The sequence below is a fragment of the Cavia porcellus genome, unplaced genomic scaffold (assembly GCF_034190915.1).
Source record: "Cavia porcellus strain 051 isolate PalLab524CR breed Dunkin Hartley unplaced genomic scaffold, mCavPor4.1 scaffold_1, whole genome shotgun sequence".
NCBI lineage: Eukaryota > Metazoa > Chordata > Mammalia > Rodentia > Caviidae > Cavia > Cavia porcellus.
In genome coordinates this window covers 205,105,011-205,127,209 of record NW_026947484.1, presented here as the reverse complement: position 1 = coordinate 205,127,209, position 22,199 = coordinate 205,105,011, and the positions used below count along the sequence as shown (strand labels likewise).

Below are 22,199 nucleotides of genomic sequence, written 5' to 3'. Positions count from 1 at the left end.
AAAGGGAAAATATCACCAGGCATGGTGGTATACACTTGTAATTCCAGCACTTGGGAGGCTGAGGTAGGAGGACTGCCAGCCTGACTACATAAAGAGCTGAAGGCTACTTGAACTACATATCTATCTCAAAGACTATCTCAAAAAAAATGAAAATAAAATAAAATAGCAAGCAACAAGAACAGGAAAATAAAGGAGTCCACTTACCCACATTTGACATGCCAGAGCTGGCTTGAAATATCTTTCTAGAAAATAGTGTTTTACTCTTTGAATGTCTTTTTAACATATTAAGGTACTGGGGTGGCTGGAGAAAAAAAGAAGAAAAAATTTCCAATTCATGAAACTTTTTCTTTCAGTACAAAGTGGTTGGTTTATATATACACAAAACATAAAGGAAAAAATTTTCCAGAAAGTGAAGCAGAACCTTGCCCCAAGTTGGATGAACCCTAGGCCCGGTACATCCAGCTCGCAGAGCAAGCACATAAGTCTGGAAAGACATAGGGAATGTGCAGAAAGGGTGGAGGGCAGGAGAAGCACGCACATACAAAGCCTACCTCCTTTAGTGAGATCATGTACATGTCCACTCCAGTAACCTTACAAAGTCTCTGTGGCCACATAGGACGGAACTCCTATCAACATTTTACTCTAGACTTTCTTAATGATTGAAATTAAAAATCTACAAGTTTTTACATTACCACTGCGTTATTTGCACAGCCCTCCCTCTAAACATAACTATAAAATAAGCACACAATAATCACTTACAACTTAAAGCAATCTGTTAGTAGAACAAAGGCAACATGTACACATTATTTCACTTGAATAAACTGGTACTCATAGGACAGCAATGCTTTTCATTTCTTCTCTGTCTGCCATTTAATAAGACTGCATCAACTACTATTTGCCATAATATAGTTAACTAAATTTCACTGCAATTGATTTTAGATATCTCTTTAAAAGTTTATTTCTATCATGAAGTATAAATTATTCAGGTTAAAATTCAGTGAGACATTCATATCCCATTCCCAGGAAGATTACCACCCTACCTTGAGCTCACCAGCCAACTCTTCTGTACATGCACACCCAGCCACAGAAGTTAGGGCGCACCTGCTGCAGAGGCCACCAAACTCCACCTCTCGGCTACCCGTCTATCTCCACCAAATTGCTGATTTTCTCTTTTTCCAAATAACATCGGGTGATAGAAAAAAGATAGAAACTCAAGGCTCTGCTCCTTAGAAATACCTAAAATTCAAAGGCAAATAAGGAATAGATATCTTTTGGGTAATCTGTATTAAAGTTCTTCAAAGACAAGCCAGTGAACACAGCTAAGTAACTTGGTAAATTTAAATTTCAAAGACATAGAAGAAAGAACCAATGGAATTACAGCAAACTCTAGGCTGTTCAGGGTGCTGACCTTTGGGATGCCATAAAGAGCAGACCACTGCTTCAGGCTGCCCATCTAAGAAGGGGCTGGCAACAAGGAGCTCAGCTCTAGGAGGTAAGAAGAACCCACCTCAGTTCTGTTAGGCCCAGGCCTGCCAAACACTACTGAACCCCACATTCTACAGCTTTAAATTCGAAGTTTTTGCAGCTGTTTCTGTTGAGGAAGTGATGTCCACCCTCATGTAATTATTGAAGACAGTACACTATGACCTTTTGTCATCCACCCAGTCAACAGCTAACAGAAGACAAAGACAAGGAAGGCATTGACAGCATCTACAAAGACATGGTTTGCACAACTACCTCAAAAGCAGCTGTTTTACTTCTAGCCAAAGCTAGTTTCCACAACATATACCACCTATGCATAACATGTCAGGTAAGCTGAAAAGAGTCTGTATGTCATGAGCAAACTAACAGTAACAATAACAACAGTTCTCAGTGCCCATTAAGAGGTCTGTTTCCAAATAGCGCCTACATGTTCCAGGTCACCATGAAGTGAGAGAAAAAAAACCCACTCAGCCTCAGTGCGCCAGGGTGTTGAGCTACAAGCAGGAGCCATGGGTACATGAGCCTGTGAGGGAGAACCCAAAGGGAAAAGACACACATGCTCACACTAGGACTCTCCAGAAAGCTGAGCTCTAAAACACTAGGGACAGATTGACAACAAACAATCAGGTTAGCAACTCTGAAAGGAGCATGTTCTCAACACACTTACTCTGACTTACCAAGCACAAGGTATGCACCTCTGGGGCCGAACACCTGACCTCAGCAATAAAGCTTCACCGCAAAGTGTCTTCACATAAAACTGCTTTCCAAAAGTCTAACAGTAGTGTGCTAGGTCAATGGGACAGCCCAGGGTGAGTGTGCACTGGGCCAGTCCAGCCCAAGGGGCGAGGCAGAGGCACTCTTGTGAACTGTAAGACCACCTATAAAAATGTAAATGGCATGGGTTGCAAATTCTGCTCCGTTTTCTGGGAGCCAACTCCAAGGCTTATTCTGGATCCCATGCTGCCAGTCAGGCTTTCCAGAAAGCCTGGAAGGACAACAGGACACACTCCCTTTCTGGCCCCAGAACCCAGCAGGCACAGCCTACCCTCCCTGGAACCCACACCTCATGGCACAAATCAGCTACCTCCTGCCTCCCCAGAAAGAGCATCCACAGGTCACTTCTACATCCTTGTCAGGTTACAGAGGTTGAGGCCTGCATAAATACAGAAACTGCTAACTATCTGCCCCTCATAACTCACATACATATATACATACTTTTTTTTCCTGGTACCAGGAATTGAACTCAAACCTTGTGCTTGCCAGGCAGGCACTTGTGCCACTGAGCTATATCTCTGGTCTCATAGTTCACATTTAAAAGGGGTCAGAAGCTGGGTAAGGTGGTACATGCCTGTAATCCCAGCTACTCAGGAGGCTGAGGCAGGAGGATCACAAGTTTGAGCCTAACCTGGGCAACTCAGTAAGTTTCTGTCTCAAACTTTTTGGGGATGTGGTAGCTCATGCCTGTAATTCCAATAATCAAGAGGCTGTGGTAAGCGGACCATAAAGAGTTCAGGGGTTGGGCTACAGAGTGAGTTCAAGGCAAGCCTGGACTACACAGTGAGAATCTATTAAAAACTAAATTAACTTTTTTTTAAAGGGCAGCCGATGAAACTCAGTTGTAGAACTTTTGCCTGCCATGAACAAGGGCTTTGGTTCAACAACCAATACCAGGAATAAAAGCCAGAGCCAGTCCAGAGGGATGAGTAACAGATTCCCCCTGAGGAAGCCTGCAATGGCAGAAAAAGGAAAGATGTAACTCTCACATGAGAAGGAAGCCAAAGAACTGTTCTGGAGTGAATGACAGCCTTTCCCCCATGGCCTCAACACACTTTCACCCTGACATTTGGGTTGGAGGTCAACACAGTTTCAGTCTGTGGTGGCAGACGATGAGGAGAGGGAGACCTCACTACCACCCTCAACCTGCCCGGTGCACGATGGGAGGGAGACCATGAGAAGGACAGTCCTTCCCACCAGAACACCAAGCCTCAGGCTCTCCCTCACCTGCAGCTCTACATGCAGGGCAACAATCATCTTCTCCACTGCAGAGGGGAGACTACCTTCTACAAAGCTAAGAAAAAATGTCAAGCTCAATCTGCCACCAGAAAGCACAGCAGGAGCTTGCAGAACAGGCAACCACCTTCTTAGGAACACAGGAGCACAAGCAGCTCCCTGTCAAGGCCGCCTGGATGATTATCCTTGAAAGAAGAGCAGTTATCTCCATTTTGGCTAAACTTGGCCCTACCTCCATACACAATATGTACAGAGCTGACTAGGCTGATTCTTTATCCTTTCAATTAGCTTTAAACAATGTAAATAGGGCTAGCTGTGGTGCTGATGTGTGGTTTTTGCAGCAAGGTGATAGTTGACAATCACAGTTTCCCCATCTAGTGACTCCCAAAATACATGGCTGAGCCGGGCAGGATGAAGAACCACCAACTCCACACTGTCTGTCAACTGGGACTGAGCCTCACGTATGAGATTATGACTTTCCAGAGTAGAAAAGATTGTACATCAGAGCTGAAGCACTGACCCCAAAACATTAGATACTACCTCAGCTGTATTACTCTCTCTGCAAATCTCAAAGTGACCTCAGCCTTCTACCTAGTCCAGCTCACAGCACTCACATACTTCCTGCCACTCATCCCCATGCCACGTCTTTAATGAAGAATTAATAAAACCTGAGTTGGGTCCTGGATTGTGGCCTTAGTTCAGATGAACCTTCATCCTAGCCAAACTTAGGACCCCTTGCATCTCCATAACTGTAATTATGTCTTAGTGTCTTTATTCTTGCCATGGGTTGCCCTGAAAGTGGTAGATTAGAATTAATTTATTGGAATTCCAATATATTTTCTATTGGATTACAAATATAAACTTCCTGAACTGATACAAGGATTAGGAAGGCCTTGCTATAGCCCCCAAGATGGTGTGCCTTCAGCCCTGCAGAGCATTCTCTGCCACCCTGATCTTGAGTAGCTCTCATATCAGTGTCACCAGCTAATTACCAAAGGGTAAGGAGAACCAGAATGAAGCCCTTCAATATATGAGATTTTCTTTTCCCTTCTGTCTTTTTGTTCTCCCCTTGGCAGCAAAAGAAGAGTTTGTTCCTAAATTTGGAAAACATAATTAATATCCAAAGTAGCCCCAGAAATTGTATTTAAGGAATTTCAAAAGACTAGAACAGATTTTGATTCACTTTCCCTCTCCTACTTAACCCTTGACTGGCCCGCTCTGTGAAAGAAAAAAAGAAAGAAAGAAACCAAGTGACTGGGGCTGGGGGTTTAGCTCAGCGGCATAAGCACCTGCCTTGCAAGCAGGCAGTCATGAGTTCGATCCTCGGTACCAATAAAAAGGAAAAAGACAAAAAAAGAAAAAAGAAAAAAGAAAGAAACCAAGTGACCATGGTGGTAGTGTATGCCTGTCATCCCTGCACTTGTGAAGCTGAGGCAGGAGGATTGCCATGGGTTCAAGGCCAGCCTGGATTATACAGTGAGTTCAAGGTCAGCCTGAACTGCACAGTTACACACACACACACACACACACACACACACACACACACTAGATCTCTCCATCCTTGCTGCCTTTATCTAGGACTCTGTTAGGCACTGTGTGTTTCCCAAAAAAATGACTGATGCAGATCCCGTCCTACCAGCTCTCCACCAACATGACACTGATGCTCTTCCCCCAGAGATAGGGTTCGCATTCCTCACCCTTTCCTGGGCAGCCTCATAGCTGCCTAGACCCACAGGGTGTACAGAGATTATCTCTCTCCATAGTACGGGCTAGATCATGCCTCATCACAGCTCTGCTGTTGCTGGCTCTCAGAGCTGTCTGGTCGCCACCTTTGAGTAGTCCAGCCCAGCCCACAGAGGAGGCTGCAAGTGGTTCTCTAGTCAGCAGCCACTCAGCCAGCATTAACCACTTTATGTGCACACGACAGGTCTTTAGATGAGTCCAATCCAGTGTCCAAGGCCTTTAGGCGAGGTTCTAAGCTCAAGGCCCAGAAAACAGTCACTCACCCATGCATGCCATTGGGCCAGAATATCATAGGGTAGTACTATGTAGTAGTCTTTTTCCTGACTCCTCCCCTTGGCCATTGTCGAGGCCCCACAGGTAACAAGGAAGCCACCTGTGCTCCTCACACAGGTCTGGCACACTCACTCAGCAACTCAACTCTATGCTCAATGGCTAACTAATCCTGGTCTGAATCCTCAGGCAATCCGATCTACAAAGAAGGCAGAGGAAACTCGGCACATGAGTGCTGAAACTGGTCATGACAAATATACCCTGTGTGCGAATGTGTTGGTTGTGTGGTCCCAGGAATATAAAGTGCAAATACACAGGCTGCAGTGCCTTATCCACTCTAACCGTCTACTTAGAGCTCCATTCATCCAAATCGCTCTTATGAAACCTTCAGGTCTTCAAAAGGGAAGCAAAAAAAAGACAGCCATGACCAGAACTCCTTCCTCCATATGACTAGTGACTACTGAACAAGGAGGTGGGGTTAAGAAACTTTCAGTTTAGGGTTGGGGATTTAGCTCAGCGGCATAAGCGCCTGCCTTGAAAGCAGGCAGTCGTGAGTTCGATCCCTGGTACCGATAAAAACGAAAAAGACAAAAAAATAAAAAATAAAATAAAAAAAAAAAGAAACTTTCAGTTTGAGCTGGACATGGTAGCACACACCTGTAATGCCTGCACTTGAGAATCTAAATAAGAGGATCATTGTGAGCTCAAGACCAGCCTGGGCTACAAAGTGATTTGAAAGCTAGCCTGAACTGCAAAGAGAGGCCCTGTCTCAAAAAGTCAGACGGACAGACAGACAGACAGACAAAAACTTTTAATTTGACTTTCTATGCAATTTGCTACGTGAACACAGTGGTACTTTACATATTTCCTGCCACCAATAAACATGCTAATTTTCTAGTTTAAACAGTTTCTTCTGAAAATGCAGTTACAATAAACACAACCTGGTTTACTGAGAAAAGCAAGTTACTGAACCTGCCAATTAACAACCTACTTTTCATGGGGATCAACATATTATAGCACTATGAGGACTTCCTTCCAGACACACCAGCCACCCAGCCTTCCCTGTGACCAGATCCTGCCTCCACAGCAGGTCCAAGTGAGCACTCACAGACACATGGCTGAAGATGTACCTATGCAGGCTTTCCCATACTCACTTTCATTTACTCTGGGCAATTTAAGACAAAAGTTCATGCAATCTACTAGAAATTATAAGGTATAGAGTATCAAGAATGCCGGGGCTGGGAATTTAGCTCAGCAGCATAAGCAGCTGCCTTGCAAGCAGGTGGTCATGAGTTCGATCCCCGGTACCAATAAAAAATAAAAAATAAAAAGAATGCAAGAATGCCTTGCAGAAAGCTGAGGTACAACTGACAGAGCATCTGCTAGCATGTTATGATGTCCTAAAGCCAGACATGGTGGCACATGCCTGTAATTCCAGCAGTTGGAAGGCTGAGGCAGGAGGATCACTGCAAGTTTAAGACCAGCCTGGGCTACAAAGTGAATTCAGGGCCAGCCTGACTACATAAGGAGACCCTCACACGAACACACATACACAATGTATGAGGCCCTGAACTGGATCCCAAGCTTGAGGTGTGGGAGGATCACAGAAGACACAGAACACCGACAATACTGTCTAAGTCACACAGCCCTAGGCTCACCTCTGTATCCAAGAAGAGCCACACTGACTGGGTGTTCAGAGATTACACTAAAACCAGCATAAACTAGGTTCCACTCCAGAGATCTATACTAGGATGTGGTAGCGCATGCCTGTAATCCCAGCATTCTGGGAGGCTGAGGCAAGAGGATTGCTATGAGTTCGACGCTCAACCAGGCTACATGGCAAGACTTTGTCTCAAAAAACAGAGATCTACACTTCTGCCTCCAGGAAGCTATAGTAATTCTCACCTCCTCCAGTCCAGCCAAAGGTTTCATAATGGGTAACTATCACAGGACCCTCTGGTCACATCCATCCTGGGCCTTTTAGATGCCTGGCTCTTTCTAAGCCATCCACATGCTGCATACACTATTCATCTTTCTGAAGAAACCCTGCCCCACCCACCTGTATCTATTCTCTCAGCAGTATCCTTCCCTCCAAGGCCAGGTCCACTCCCTAAGCCCCAAACCAGGCCAGCTCTTGTTTGGTGCTACTATATTCTCCACAAAGCCCTTACCTAGCTACCTGACCAGGGCCCTAGTGGACACCTGCATGTCAGTTCCCTCTCTCTACCATGCACAGGCTAGGGATATGCCCACATCAACATGCCAGAGCATCACACTTGACCATCGCTTATGCACTGGCATGCAAAAGGCTGATGATGTACCACATATCAACATGTGAGACTATCCTAGGTAGTTCCCACACTCAAAAGATACTTAAGCTTTTTACAACTTTAAGAACACAATTTAGGCAGAAGGAAAAATCTAACTGGAAAAAAATGTACAATGACAAAAAGACCACTAAAATATTCAAATATTTTTTACTAGTTGCTTGTACAGGGCTTCTTCCCTGACCATATCTTGGCACCTCGAACAATCCTGACTGGTTTTCTGCATGATTCTCATTTTCTATCATTTCCAAATTCTTCCAGAAACCAATCAGCCTCTGATCAATTAGTTCTTCCTATTTCGAACTTCAATAGAAGTGGCAATTTCCTGTGAATTTTAATAAACTGCAATCCACTCAAATTGGAAAAAGAGAAATTTTTAAAGTTCCTCAATTCAAGGAGAAAGGAAACAATCAGGACTAGAAAGACCAGACCAAAGTCCAGCAGAGGACAGGGTGGCACAAACCAGTAACAAACCAGTCCTTGTCTGCACAATGTGACATCACTTCACACCCACCAGGAAAGCTATAATCACAAGGATGGATAATGACAAATGCTGGTTAAGACATGGGGATACTAGAACCCTTGTACACTGCTGGTGAGAATGTAAAGTAGTGCTGTTACTAAGGAAAACACTACAATAATTTCTCAAAACAGTAAAAATGGAATTACTACCACCTTCCCTGGGCATATCACAGTGCCCCATATCAGAACTAAATATGTTACCATACCACAGCCTCGCCTCTGCGCCTACAGGCTGCCTGCACTGAAGTTGGGGGAGGGGGGGGTCACACGAGAATCATCACATGATCCAGCAAGCAAAATCAGATCACATTCACAGTAAGATTCATCAAAACAGCCAAGACTGAAAGCAACCCAAGCATCCATCTACCACTGAATAAATAAATAAATAAAATGTGATAAAAACATACAATGGAATATTCTACTTAAATAGGGAAGAAAACGCTGTAATTTGCTACTATCTAGATGAACCTTAAAGACATTACACTAAGTGAAATAAACCCGGCATAAAAAGACAAAAATTGTATGATCCATTTAAATGGGTCCCTTAAAGGAACCAAATTCATAGAGACAGAAAGTACAAAGGTAGTTTCCAGGACCCAAGAGTGTTAGTGATTAATGGGAACACAGTGTCAGCTTGTGAGAATGAAAAAGCTCTGGAATTAGATGGCAGTGATGGTTACACAACAGTAAGAAAATAGCTAATAAGCCTGTCGTGGTGCATGCTTGTAATCCCAGCACTGAGGAGACTGAGGCAAGGAAATCATTCATTGCAAATTCGAGACCAGCCTGGGCTACAAAGTGAGCTCAAGGCCAGCTTGAACTGTATAATGAGACCTTGTCTCAAAAAGACCAAAAAGAAAAAAGAAAAGGAAAGACAAAAAGAGAGAAAATAGCTAACAACACTGAACTGTACACTTAAACAGTTAAGATGGTGAATTTTAAGGTATGCATATCCTACCCAGATTTTTTTAAACAAGCACATCCTGTATAACCTAGCATCTTTACTTCCTGGCATTTTTACAGAAAAATCCCTAGACAGGTGTACATGGAGGAATGCATGAGGTTTTGCAGCAGGACTATCTGGAACAGCAAAGCACAGATACACACTGAACCAGTACCAATACAGGAATGTCAAAAACACAGTTACTGGGGCTGGGGATTTAGCTCAGCGGCATAAGCACCTGCCTTGCAAGCAGGCAGTCATGAGTTCGATCCCTGGTACCAATAAAAAGTTAAAAAAAAAAAAAAAAAACAGCTACTTCTCCACTCTTAGCACATAGCCATCATTATATTACAGTCCACAAAGCAGACCTCTATGCACCAATATGGAAGGAGCTCTAAGAAACACCATGAAATAAAAGGGCAACATATAAGATCATTCCTTTTTTTTTTTTTTTTTTTTTTTTTGAGACAGGGTCTCTCTATGCAGTTCAGGCTGGCCTTGAGCTCATTTTGTAGCCCAGGCTGGTCTCGAACTCGCAACGATCCTCCTGCCTCAGCCTCCCAAGCGCTGAGAGTACAGGCATGAGCCACCATGCCAGGCTATAAAAAATCATTCTTGACTGACACATATATCAGCATGCCCCTCTATCTCAACTCTGAGTGCATAATTAAAACTCTGTCACACCTTACCATCAACTCTGCCCTCTGGGCTTCACACTTAGCTTGTCTTCATTCATCCCAGGACACTGTCAGTGTCAACATAACAAACACAATAATCCTATTAACATCCTTCCCCCAATGCAAGGCATGGTGGCACATGCCTGTAAATCCAGCAAAGAAGACTAAAGTGGAAGATTCCCACTTCCCCGTTTCAAACCTCAATAGATAGATACAGTAATTTTAACAGCATGTTGCTGACAAATGATACACACACAGATCAACAGAGCTAAACTGAGAATCTAGAAATATGCCCTAATTGTTATGGGCAACTGATACTTCATGAGGATCTCATAGGATACTCAGGAGGGAAGGAGGGCTGGGGATTTAGCCCAAAGGCATATGCACCTGCCTGGCAAGCACAAGGTCGGAAGTCCAATCCCCAGTACCACAAAAAAAAAAAAAAAAAAAAAAGAGGGAATGAACTGTCTCTTCAACAGATATTGCTGGGACAACTACTTCCACATGCAAAAGAATGAAGCTGGACTATTTACATCCCATCTTGTATAAAAAATTGACTCGAAAGATTACAGACCAAAATTAAGAAACAAAACTATAAAACAATAAAAAAGATCAACCATATGGAATGGTACAAGCCTGATGTTCCAATGACTTTAGCAGTTCAAGGCCAGCATAAGCAACAAAATGAAATCTATTTAAAAAAAAAAAAAGATAACCAAATTTTATGGGCAGCAAGTGCTGGCAAGGACTCAAGAAATCTGAATCCTGTGCATCACTAGCAAGAACATAACATGATGCAGCTACACTGTAAAACAGTTTGACTGTCCAACCTTGACCTTAAAACAAAATCCCCAAACTGCAAACAGGTGCTCCAATAGACGACTTGTATATAAATGTTTATAACAGTATTATTCACAATAGGGAAAAGTGGTTTGTTTGGGTTTTTTTACGTGTCCATCAAAAGATTAATGAATAATGTTAGGTATGGTGACACACACCTGTAATCCCAGCATTCAGGAGGCTGAGGCAGGAGGACTGCTGCAAATTCAAGGCCTGCCTGAATTGCACAGTGAAACTCTGTCTCAAAAAGATGCATAAACAAAATGTGTATTGGTAGATCCATCCCCCATCTGAGAGACAGCACAATCATCATAGTGACAGTTCAAAACTGCCATAATGCATAACTCTTTCTTCCCAGAAGCCCCTATGGCTTCTTCCTCCCTAGTCTGTGCCGAAACTCATGCATGTAAGGATTTACCCAATCCCCTACACTCTCACAAAATAAATCAACTCACATCAGTACCCAGAGCCCTTTCCCCATCAGAGCCTACATCAGGCAGAATCTGCCCTTTGTCTGGAGAGAGCCACTCACTTTCCTTGTGGTGACTCCCTCCATACCCCCCCTCATTAAACTCTTTATCTAGTTGCCTCCTCTCTTAATATTCTTTGATGCTCTGTTGCCATTTGATCAGGTATAAGGAGGGGTTAGCTCAGCGGCACAAGCGCCATGGTAAGCATATGGTCATGAGTTGGAACGCCGTAATCAAAAAAGAAAAAAATTTGGTATTCCATATAATGCAATATTACTCAACCAAAAAAGGAATATATTCTGGTACCTGCTACAACGTGGATGTAATAAACCAAACATGAAAGCACAAATATTACATTAAGTCCACTTTCCTGAACTATCTAGTTTAAGCAAATTAAAAAAGACAGGAAAATATTAGAAGATATCAGGAGTAAAGAAAAGGAGAAGTCCTTATTTACTGGGTATAGAGTTTCAACTGGAAATGATAAAAATGTTTGGGAAATACACAATGATGATAGTTGTGACACTTGTGAGTGTATTTCATATCACTGAATGGCACACTTAAAACTTATTATAAATATAAAATTTGCCAAGAATGGTGGCACACACCTGTAATCCCAGCTATTTAGGTGGCTAGACAAGATCACAAGTTCAAAAGCAGCCTATACAACGTAGGTCAGAACTTGGCTCACAATAAAAAATGAAAAGGATGGGGATACAATTCAGTGGTAGAGCACTCATTACTGGGTTGAATTCCGAGAAACACAAAGGGCATGGGAATAAAATTTATGTTGAGTATATTTTCCACAATTAAAAAATACTAAGAAAAAGAGACAGAGATTTGCAAACAGAGTCTTAAAAATACAACTATGAACTTAACATGTCCTTATAAAATAAATGCAATTATAAGAATGAATTCATTTAAAAGGAGAAATGTAGTACATATACAATAATAAAAAATTCAGAAAGTAATAATATTTTTACATTAGAGTTTGCCCTTCCCGTGAGTCAGCAGAAGCCATGCTGGGTCTGGGAAGAGGAGTAGAACAAAAAGCCAATCTGCCCTTCTTATAAGCTGCGCGAACCACATGGAACCTAGGAAGAAAAGCCAGTCTGCCCTTCCCTTGAGCCAACAGGCACGCAGGCTGAGAACCAAGAGGTACGCCACACACACACACACACACACACACCCATAAGCAACCCACTGATTTGGAGGACAGGCTGAGTCGATAGCAACCGAGGTACAAAAGCAACTAAATGCTTGTACTGTTTGATTGACTTTGCAGGCCTAAGGCCAGTAGTCTGAGCATCTATTAGGAGGGTAACAGTTACAATATAGCAACTATGGGGGATTTCCTTCTGTCTTGTTTTTGAAATCCAATACTATTGTTTTATTTTGATTTATTGTTTTATTTAATGTTCTGTTTTGATTGGTTTTATTCTGCTTTGTTTTATTGATTTTATTATGTCTGATGGTATGGACAACTACTGTAACAAGATATATTATGGTAGCCATCGTTGATTTCCTATCAATCCTGTTTTGGAAGCTCATACCACTTTAGCTGTTTTGTTTTTTGTTTGTTTGTTTTTTGGTACCGTGGACTGAACTCATAACCTCCTGCTTGCCAGGCAGGCACTTACGCCACTGAGCTAAATCCCCAACTTCTGTTTTGTTTTGATTGGCTTTATTTTCTGTTTCATTTTGTAAGGCTTTATTCTCTTTAAAAAATACTATTTTGGGGGGCTGGGGATTTAGCTCAGCGACATAAGCGCCTGCCTTGCAAGCAGGCAGTCGTGAGTTCGATACCTGGTACCGATAAAAACGAAAAAGAAAAAAAGTTTTGAAAAAAAAATACTATTTTTTAATGCAGTAAAAAATAAAATGCAGTATAACAGTGAAAACAGTGATACCATATATATAAATGTTTTTAAAGCTATATATTGATTTCCTGATGTTCACTGCTATGCTATAAGTGAAAGGATATCTTTGTAGGAAACACTACCCCACTTAGGATAATGGGGCATCTAAGAAGCAGCATAATAGCTCAGGAAAAAAAATCTCTTTAAACATACCTCCAACTCTTCTTTGGAGTCTGAAGTTATTTTGAAACAAAAACACTAGACAAGTGAAGAAAGGAAGCACTCACCCATAATCCAGCATCACTCAGGAGCCTGAGGCAAAAAGATCACCTCCAAGGAAAGTCTAGGCTACACATAGTGAGCTCAAGGGCATCCTGAACTGCATAGTAAGACACTGTCTTAAAAAAAAAAAAAAAGGCTAGGCAGGAGAAATTAAATATACACAAAATAGCACCATGTAAGTCTGGTGGTTTGTGGAGCATCTCCAAATACCTCAGGAAGATCACAAGGCTATGCATATGCACAGCAGCACCCCATAGGTGAGTGGTGGGCAGGAAGTGAGAGAACAGGAACCTTCTTCCTCAGTAGGTTCAGATTTTTAAAAGGATTCTGTATTGTATGTATTTTTTAATCTAAGTAAAGGAAATTAATTGGGAAAAATTAACTAAATACTAACCATTAGCCAACAACTTTAGATACCTTCTAAACATTTTTTATAGAAATACAAAGGTCTGATTCTCATATGTATGCAAATTACGTGTATGTATGAGAAAGAAACTACATGTATAGTGTATTTGTCAGCTTTTTGTCACTGAGAATAAAATATTTAGAAAAACAGAGGAACAGTTGGGTTGGTTCATGGCTTCATGTTTCGGTGCAAGACAGGTTGGCTCCTTAGGAGCCAAGATAGGCTCCTAACCTCTAACAGCCAATTCAGGTAAAAACTGATCCATGGATTAGACCACTGATGGGTCAAGCACCCCCATGACCCACTTATCTATCTGGGCCCTACCTCTAAACACTGCTGCACTAGGAAATCAAGCTTCAATACCTGAGTCTTTGGGGTCACTTCACCCTTAAAACCACAATGTAACAACAGAACTACTTTCCCTTAACCAGTATGAGCAAATAAATTTACACTGCCCTCACATCAAAAAGATCACACATCGTGATCACACAGGCTTCATCCCAGAGACACAGAGATGTTTCAATGAATACAGATTAGTAAATATAATACGCTGCATAAAGAAACACAAGGACAAAAATCACATAAAAATCTCAATAGATGCAGAAAAGATTTTTGACAAAACTCAACAATGATTCATGATTTAAAAAAAAAAAAAAACCTGAAGAAAATTGTGGGGGCACAGGCCATGTATGATATGGAATGCACAGAATGCACACGCCCCAAATCTCCCAAAATGTGTGGCTAGAGTAAAAGACTGCCCACAGGGCCAAATATCCCAGTAGGATTCAAACACACAGCCTTAAAGAATGAATGCTCTGACTCTTTTCTCCTGATTTACTAACCATACTGACTCTGAGGTCAGCCGTGTAACAGGCCACTCCCACCTTACCCTATCCTCCTGTCCTTCCTCTTTCCCCTACATGAATTTTTGCACTGATATCCTTCCCATGTCTTTTATCTTTCTTTCCTGGATCTATCAATAAAAAGCCACAGAAGTTTCAGTTTGGGGCTATCCTTAGGAGATGCTCACACTGTAGGGTCTCATTAAGCATAGCCCTTCTGGACCTTCTGGGAGTTTGAATCGGACTTTAATTCTCAGTAATCTTCCATCCTCTGCACCAAAGCCATTCAACACACACTGAGGCCAACATCATATTAAATGGGGAAAAGCTATAAGTTTTCCCTCTGAAATCAGGAACAAGACACTATCACCACACTAGCTCAGTATAGTACAGTACTCAAAACCCTAGTCAGAGGAGTGGGCAAGAGAAAGAAATAAGAGAGACAAGTATAGCAAAGGAAGAAGTCAAATTATTACTTATAGATGACATGGTCCTCTATAGAGAAGATCCAAAAAGTTCCACCAAAAGAATTCTAGAATTAAACAAATCGCCAATGTAGCAGGATACAAAAACAAACAAAAATCAACTGTTCCTGTACAACAATAATGAACCCACAGAAAAAAAATTAGGAAACCAATACCATCCATAATAGCACGAAGAAAAATTAAATACTTAGAAGTCAGCCTAACCAAGGAAGTGAAAGTCCTCTACAATAAAAACTATAGACCTCTGAAAAAGAAGACTGAGGAGGACATCAAAAACTGGAAAGATGGGCTGGGGCTATAGCTCAGTGGAATAAGTGCCTACCTGGCAAGCGTGAGGTTGTAAATTCAATCCCCAGTACAAAAAAAAAAAAAAAAAAAAAAAAAAAAAAAACCTGGAAAGATGTCCCTGTTCCTGGACAGGCAGAACCAATATTGTCAAAATGGTTATACTTCCAAAATTAATATACAGGTTTAATGCAATTCTAATCAAAACAAAGCATTTCTCACAAGAGAAAACAATCTTAAAATTCATATAGAACCACAAGAGACACAGTAGCAAAACCAATTCAAAGCAAACTACCCTGAACCTGTCCCCTCTCATGACACCCAATCATCCAGTCATCAAGTCTATGCCTATTTTTGCTACCAAATTCCATGGTACTTTCTTATTTTAAGCCATATCACCCCTAAAGCCAATGATAAAATAGTCTACAGATTCACTTTTCTAACTCCAGTCTTTCTTCTTTTCAGCGTAGCATATTTTCTGCAGTTAAAATTATCTTTCTAAAATTGTAACATTACTATGATGTTCTTTAAAAATTCAGTGACTTCCCACTACCAATGGGATCAAGTTCACACTTCATACCATGGCACAGAAGGCGTTTTAACAATGTAGGCCAAGGGTATGGCCCACTTACCTCCCACAAAGAATGGTTTTTACTTCTTTTTAAGTTGCAAAAATAAAAAAGAAAATGTATGTGGGCTTTACAGAAAAAGTCTGCAGATCCCAGACCTAGGTCAACAATTTTCAATCCAAAAATGGCCTGTCAATCATTTTTCTGTGCCAACTGCACCAAAATCTCAAGAATTATGCCACAGAGCTGAGATTTCCCCTGTTTTCCTTTGAGATACAACTGGCCCCTAGCCTTCCAGGGCCACAAAACTCTTCAAGCTCACCCCATGCTCTCAGTGGAGACCTACACACACTTGCCTCCTAATTAGAAGGGCATCACAAGAAACATGGGCTTTAGTTATCTTTATAATACCAGCACCTAGCATCCAATCCAGCACAAAACAGGAATTCCATGACTACTGGAAGAATATGTTTTAAGACCATGTCTACATATAAACTATAATCATATGAAGATTATACACAATCAGACAGGGTATGACAAGTAATTTTACTTTCTCCATGGGACTGGATTGAGAAGTACCCAGAAAGCTAGTATTGTTCTGTCTCTCCAGGAGAAGTTTTCCAGAAGACTACAAGATGAATCATGGGCTCAGTAGAGAAGGCTTGCCCTCATTGTAGGTGGTGCCATTCAGTTGGCTGGGGGTCCAGGCAGAATGAAAGACAGAGAATAAGAGAATCCATAGAATGTCTTTTGAAGCTGGGATCAGAGCTTCAGCCTCTTAGCTTTTGGACTCTAGGACACGCATTGCCGTCCTTGAGGGTCTCGGGTATTTGCCCTCACACTGGGAATTACATGATCAGCTTTCCTGAATCCAGAACTGTCAGTCATGGACTGAGCCATGAGTATTCTGGGTCTCCAGCTGATCACGGACTTCCCCTCATATATCCTTCTCAAATGCCTATGCAATATATGCATCTTATTGCTCTGTCTCAACAGACCCCACCAGTGTGCATGGTAAAAGCCACAGACAATCTGAGTTTTCTCTTTCTGACTGGGAGAAACAGCAAAGGCATTGGAACTGAGAATCAGAAGCTTTTGGGGAGATCTGCCAACTGCTAGGTTCTGAGACTGCTGAGTGAGGAAGTCTGCAAAAGGAGAGAAAACAATGGTATTTTTACTGTGGGCTTTGATTTATACACTTTTAATATTCTTTAACAGATGCCAGGAAACACTGCAATCCTTATTAATTTCCCTTGGCTCCTATAATTTGTTTCTTTTTTTTTTGGTCTTTTTCGTTTTTATCGGTACCAGGAATCGAACTCACGACTGCCTGCTTGCAAGGCAGGTGCTTATGCCGCTGAGCTAAATCCCCAGCCCCTATAATTTGTTTCTTAAAACACTGCTCTGCAAATTGGGTATGTGGTATATCCCTATAATCCCAGCACTCAGAAGGCTGAGGCAAAAGGATTGCAAGTTTGAGCCCAGCCTGAGCTTTGTAGCAAAGACTATCTTTAAAAGAAAAACACACAACACTGCTCTGTGAAAAGGCTGGCTCTTGTCTGTGAAACGTAGGGGTTTGCATGACAGCACCTAGCACCGCACACATCACTGCTGCTGTTCCTGCTGGTCTCCCCAGCTATCTTGCACCAAGGCCCAGTGAACAGGATCCTAGTGTTCTAGAAACACTGCTGCCTACCTTTCAGTGCCTGCCCCTTCCAGTCCTGTTGGAGATAGAGCCATCACCTGCCTTGGCCTCCAGAACTGGCCAGGGTGCAGGTTCCATTCCAAGATACCTTATTCACAGGCTTTCCTAGCACAGAGGTAGGCTAGATGATTGACATCACCACAAGCTATATTTAAATGTTACTGGATTCATACTTGTAATTACTTTTGTCTGTCTGTCTGTTGAGACAGGGTCTTACTATGTGGTTCAGGCTAGCTTGCAGGACTCCTCCTGCCTCAGTCTCCCGGTGCTGAGATTACAAGGCATGTGCCCCCATGCCCAGTACTTCTGTCTTTTCTATCTTTGCAACTCAAACATACCTTCACACAAATGCCATGAGCATAAGAGTCTTAACGTTTTTTGATACGAAAAAAATTTTCAGTCCTAGGTATTGAACCTAGGTTTTCACACTGAGCTACAGCTCTGGCACATCCCAATTTTTGAGACACCATTTCAGCTAAGTTGCCCAGACTGGGCTGGAATTTGTAATCCTCCTGCCTCAGTCTCTCAGCAGCTGGGATCATAGGCATGTACCACTATGCCTGATGGGGGTGAGGGTGGCGAGGGAAGAAACCTTAATACACTGAAACACAGGCAACTTGGGAAAGCGCTGGAAAGCAGAACACCCTCTGAGCTCCCCAGCCCTCATTCCTGGTCAAGGGGCAAGCTGTTTTACTCTGGAGAGATGTCACAGCATGAGTCTGACCTATGGAGACACACAGCCCAGCCCTCCACAGCCACAGCCAGCCCTAGTGGCCCTGCACCGCTTATCTCCTTCCAAATATCGTCATTCTCCTGAACAATGCAAGAGGAAAAGGAGGACTGAAGACAATTTTCAAGCCAAGCAGAAAGAGCACCTAAGGTGTTTCAAGGGGTGGTAAGTATGGCTGGGTCTGGGTTTGCTCTGTTCACCCAAGAACACCTAAGCATGAGCAAAAAAAAAAAAAAAAAAAAAAAGCAGGTATTCAACAAACAAACACCTGTGGGAAAAGAATTCCTATGTTTTTTGGGATGTGGTTCTTTTTCCATACCTTGCTCACTTCCTGGGGTGGTTGGACCAGACACTAAGCTATATCCCAGGCACTTCCTACTTTTATTTTGATGCAAGGTCTTATTAAATTTTTAGGGCTGGGCTCAAGCTCAAGCCTCCTCCTCAGTCTCCTAAGTAACTGGGATACTGGCACCTGGCTGTAAGATGTCATTCTACATTCAAGTGAGGCCTGACTATCCAGTACTACCTTTAACATGGGATCATCTTAAGCTGGAGGGGTTGGGGGGAAGCAGTGGATATAAAATTGCAGTCCTTCATTTTCTGGGAAAAGGCCGAGTCAGCCTCTGACTTTCTGGAACCAGAGCACCATCTTGTGATTAGAAGAGTAAGTGCAGGCTACACACACAAAATCACAAAAAATATGTTAACTTCTAGGCAATCAGAAAGGTTCTTAGCTCTGCTCATATCAGAGGTTTCTAAAACACACTGCCTCAACTCACAAACTCAATTCTCTCCGCAATTCTGTTCAGAAGCTGAATTAAATGAGAACTGAATCAACACTCCCACAAGGTTCCCAATCTTCATAAGGTCAACATGAACCTAACTACTGAATTGGTTATTTCCACAATACTACCCCAAATGAAACAACATGATATACATACTTCTGGCTGCATATCATTCAAATTGTCATATGATAAAAAGATTGAACGGGGCTGGGGATTTAGCTCAGCGGCATAACCACCTTTCTTGCAAGTGTGCGATTGTGAGTTCAATCCCTGGTACCAATAAAAATGAAAAAGACAAAAAAAAAATTGAACATAGAAAGATGACAAATCCAAACAAAGACACTGAACATTTTGAAGCTGTAAACACAAAAATGCTACACTGAACAGTACTGAGCACCTCGTGATTTAATTGCTTTGGTATTTAATTGCTCCGCAATTTACCATCGCAGACTGGTATCATGTTGCTTCCACCATGTTAAAACTGAGTTTGTTTTGGTTTGGTTTTTTGGTACTGGGGATCAAACTGACAACCTGGCACTTGCCAGGCAGGCATTTATGCCACTGAGCTAAATCCTCAGCAAACTGAGTGGTTTTTTTTTTTTTTTATTCTTTTTTTTTTTTCTTTTTTATCGGTACTGGGGATCGAACTCACGACTGCCTGTTTGCAAGGCAGGTGCTTATGCCGCTGAGCTAAAACCCCAGCCCCGCAAACTGAGTGTTTTGAATTAGGAGCAGTTCATTACAAGCTAACAAAAATAAAATATTTCTTCAAAGTAAAAGTACAGATAAAAATGATAATGTTTTACATTTTATGCAAGTATCTTTACTGGTTTGCCTTTGACCTGTGACAACAGTACACATGGTCGTGCAGCTGAGGTCACATGTGCTTGGCACTTGTGGCTGCAGGGGTCCCTCTGGTATGAAGATTGTCATATCACTAGACTCAGAACTTCAGGGGCTTTGTGGAGGGTGGGAGGACCTGGCACACAGCATAGTCACAGAACTAAAGGACACCACACTGTGCACAGACTGGTTTGTTAGCACTGCAGACCTGATCACCTCATTCCATGCTGACTACAGGATATGGCAGCTCATTAGGGTAGCTGTGTTTGTTTTTTGTTTTTTACAGTACTGGAATTGACCCAAGGCTTCCTACATACAAGGCAAGCACTCTGCCCCAGGACTCGTATTTTTTTTTTTTAATCTTGTTTTACTTTAAGATAGAGTATCACTAAATTGTCCAGGCTGGCCTTGAACTTGTGATCCTCCTGCTTCAGCCTCCCAAGTAGCTGGGATTACACCTGAGTGCCACCATGCCCAGCAGTACCTTGATTTTGACAGGGCATTATCTAACTTCAGGGTCATCTTCCCTTCATGTTGTTACTATTTATTTTTTAAAGCAATGAGCACTAGCCATATGAACAGCAACTTCTCCTACTATAAAACTACTACATCATGAGTTTGATCCCCCATACAAGAAAAAAATTTGATCCCATTGAGCGTAGTGATACATACCTGTAATCAGAGAATTTGGGAGGCTGAGGTGAAAGGGATATTTGTAAAAAAAAAAAAAAAAAAAAAAAAAAAACTTTATTATGTTTCAAAAAAAAAAAAAAACCCAGAATTGGCAATCTCACAATTCAGAAATAAACAATTTAATTTTTAATATATTTCTGCTTTTTTTCCTAAATAATGAGAATTTTGCCAGGCATGGTGGCACATTCCTGTAACCCCAGCACTTGGGAAGCTGAGGCCGGAGGACTGCCATGAGCTGGAGACCAGCTTGCATTACAAAGTGAGTTCAAGGGTTAGGATCAGCCTGAACTGCATAGTAAGATACTGTCTCCAAAAAAAACCCTAAAAAATAAATACACAGAATCTCTTAAAAAATGAGAATTCTTTTTAAAAAAATTTAACCCCATTGGCCAGAGATTTAGCTCAGCGGCACAAGCGCCTGCCTGGCAAGCATGAGATTATGAGTTTGATCCCCGCCATACAAGAAAAAAAATTTGATCCCGCTGAGCGCAATGATACGCACCTGTAATCAGAGTACTTGGGAGGCTGAGGCAAAAGGACTGCTGCAAATTCAAGGCCAGTCTGGGCTACATAGTGAGCTCAAGACCAGCCTAAATTACACAGCAAAATCCAGTCTCAAAAAAAAACAAACAAAAAAGTTTTTGAGCCCATTCATAAAATACAAACATGCTAAAAGAATGATAATGGGGGCTGGGGATTTAGCTCAGCGGCATAAGCGCCTGCCTTGCAAGCAGGCAGTTGTAAGTTCGATCCCTGGTACCGATAAAAACGAAAAAGGAAAAAAAAGAATGATAATGTTGAGCCAGGGGTTTAGCTCAGTGGCGTAAGTGCCTGTTTGGCAAACTCAAGGTCGTGAGTTCGACCCCAGGCACCAAAAAAAAAGAACGATAATGTAGGAAAAAAACAGCTAGAGACAGGAAACTGATAATTGAAATACACAGTGGTCCTAGAAGAGGCCCACACGGCACAAGGCAGGACCCTTGCCAATGTGGAAACTTGAGTGGACAAGGGCAAAGCCAGTGAGGTCAAGTCAGCACAAAAAGAGCAACCAAACACAGTTGTGATGTCTTCTATAGATCAACACTGCAAATATCAAAAAACACGAAAAAGCAGGAAAAGGGTTGTCCTCCCTCAGAAAAACCAAGAAGCAAAGCAGAGAGAACAGACAAGGAAACCCTCCTGGTCCCTGGGATCAGAGCCTTCTACAGGGTAAGTACGAAGGAAAAAGAACAGGTAGCACGGTGTTACAGTTTGTGCCTGGATGTCCCCCCAAAAGCCTCATGTAGTCAGGGAGGCAGGCTTCTAAAGTTTGTGATTAATTCATAGTCCAATGTTAGGATGATGGACGTGAGTGCTACACCCACCTTGTGGTCAACAGCCTGCATACAATATAAGGGAAGGAAAGAGCCTTGCTTGCATACTCCTCCCCCT

The 22,199-nt window shown here is 42.1% G+C and overlaps 1 protein-coding gene across 27 annotated transcripts in view; it reads right to left on the bottom strand.

The window, feature by feature from the left end:
• The window catches only part of Ehmt1 (euchromatic histone lysine methyltransferase 1), a 175,318-nt gene that overhangs the window by 103,763 nt on the left and 49,356 nt on the right, over nucleotides 1–22,199 (bottom strand). For 2 of the 27 annotated variants that reach the window (XM_063228509.1, XM_063228512.1), the window contains 2 exons: nucleotides 1,041–1,236; nucleotides 205–301 (listed from right to left, as the gene is read on the bottom strand). The exons of 24 other annotated variants lie outside the window; for them this stretch is intronic. In XM_063228509.1, coding sequence (XP_063084579.1) covers nucleotides 205–210 — 6 coding nt within the window. In that variant the 5' untranslated portion in view covers nucleotides 211–301; nucleotides 1,041–1,236. Of the gene's footprint in view, nucleotides 1–204; nucleotides 302–1,040; nucleotides 1,237–22,199 lie in introns of those variants that run through there. One more of the 27 variants, XM_063228530.1, reaches the window with a different exon arrangement.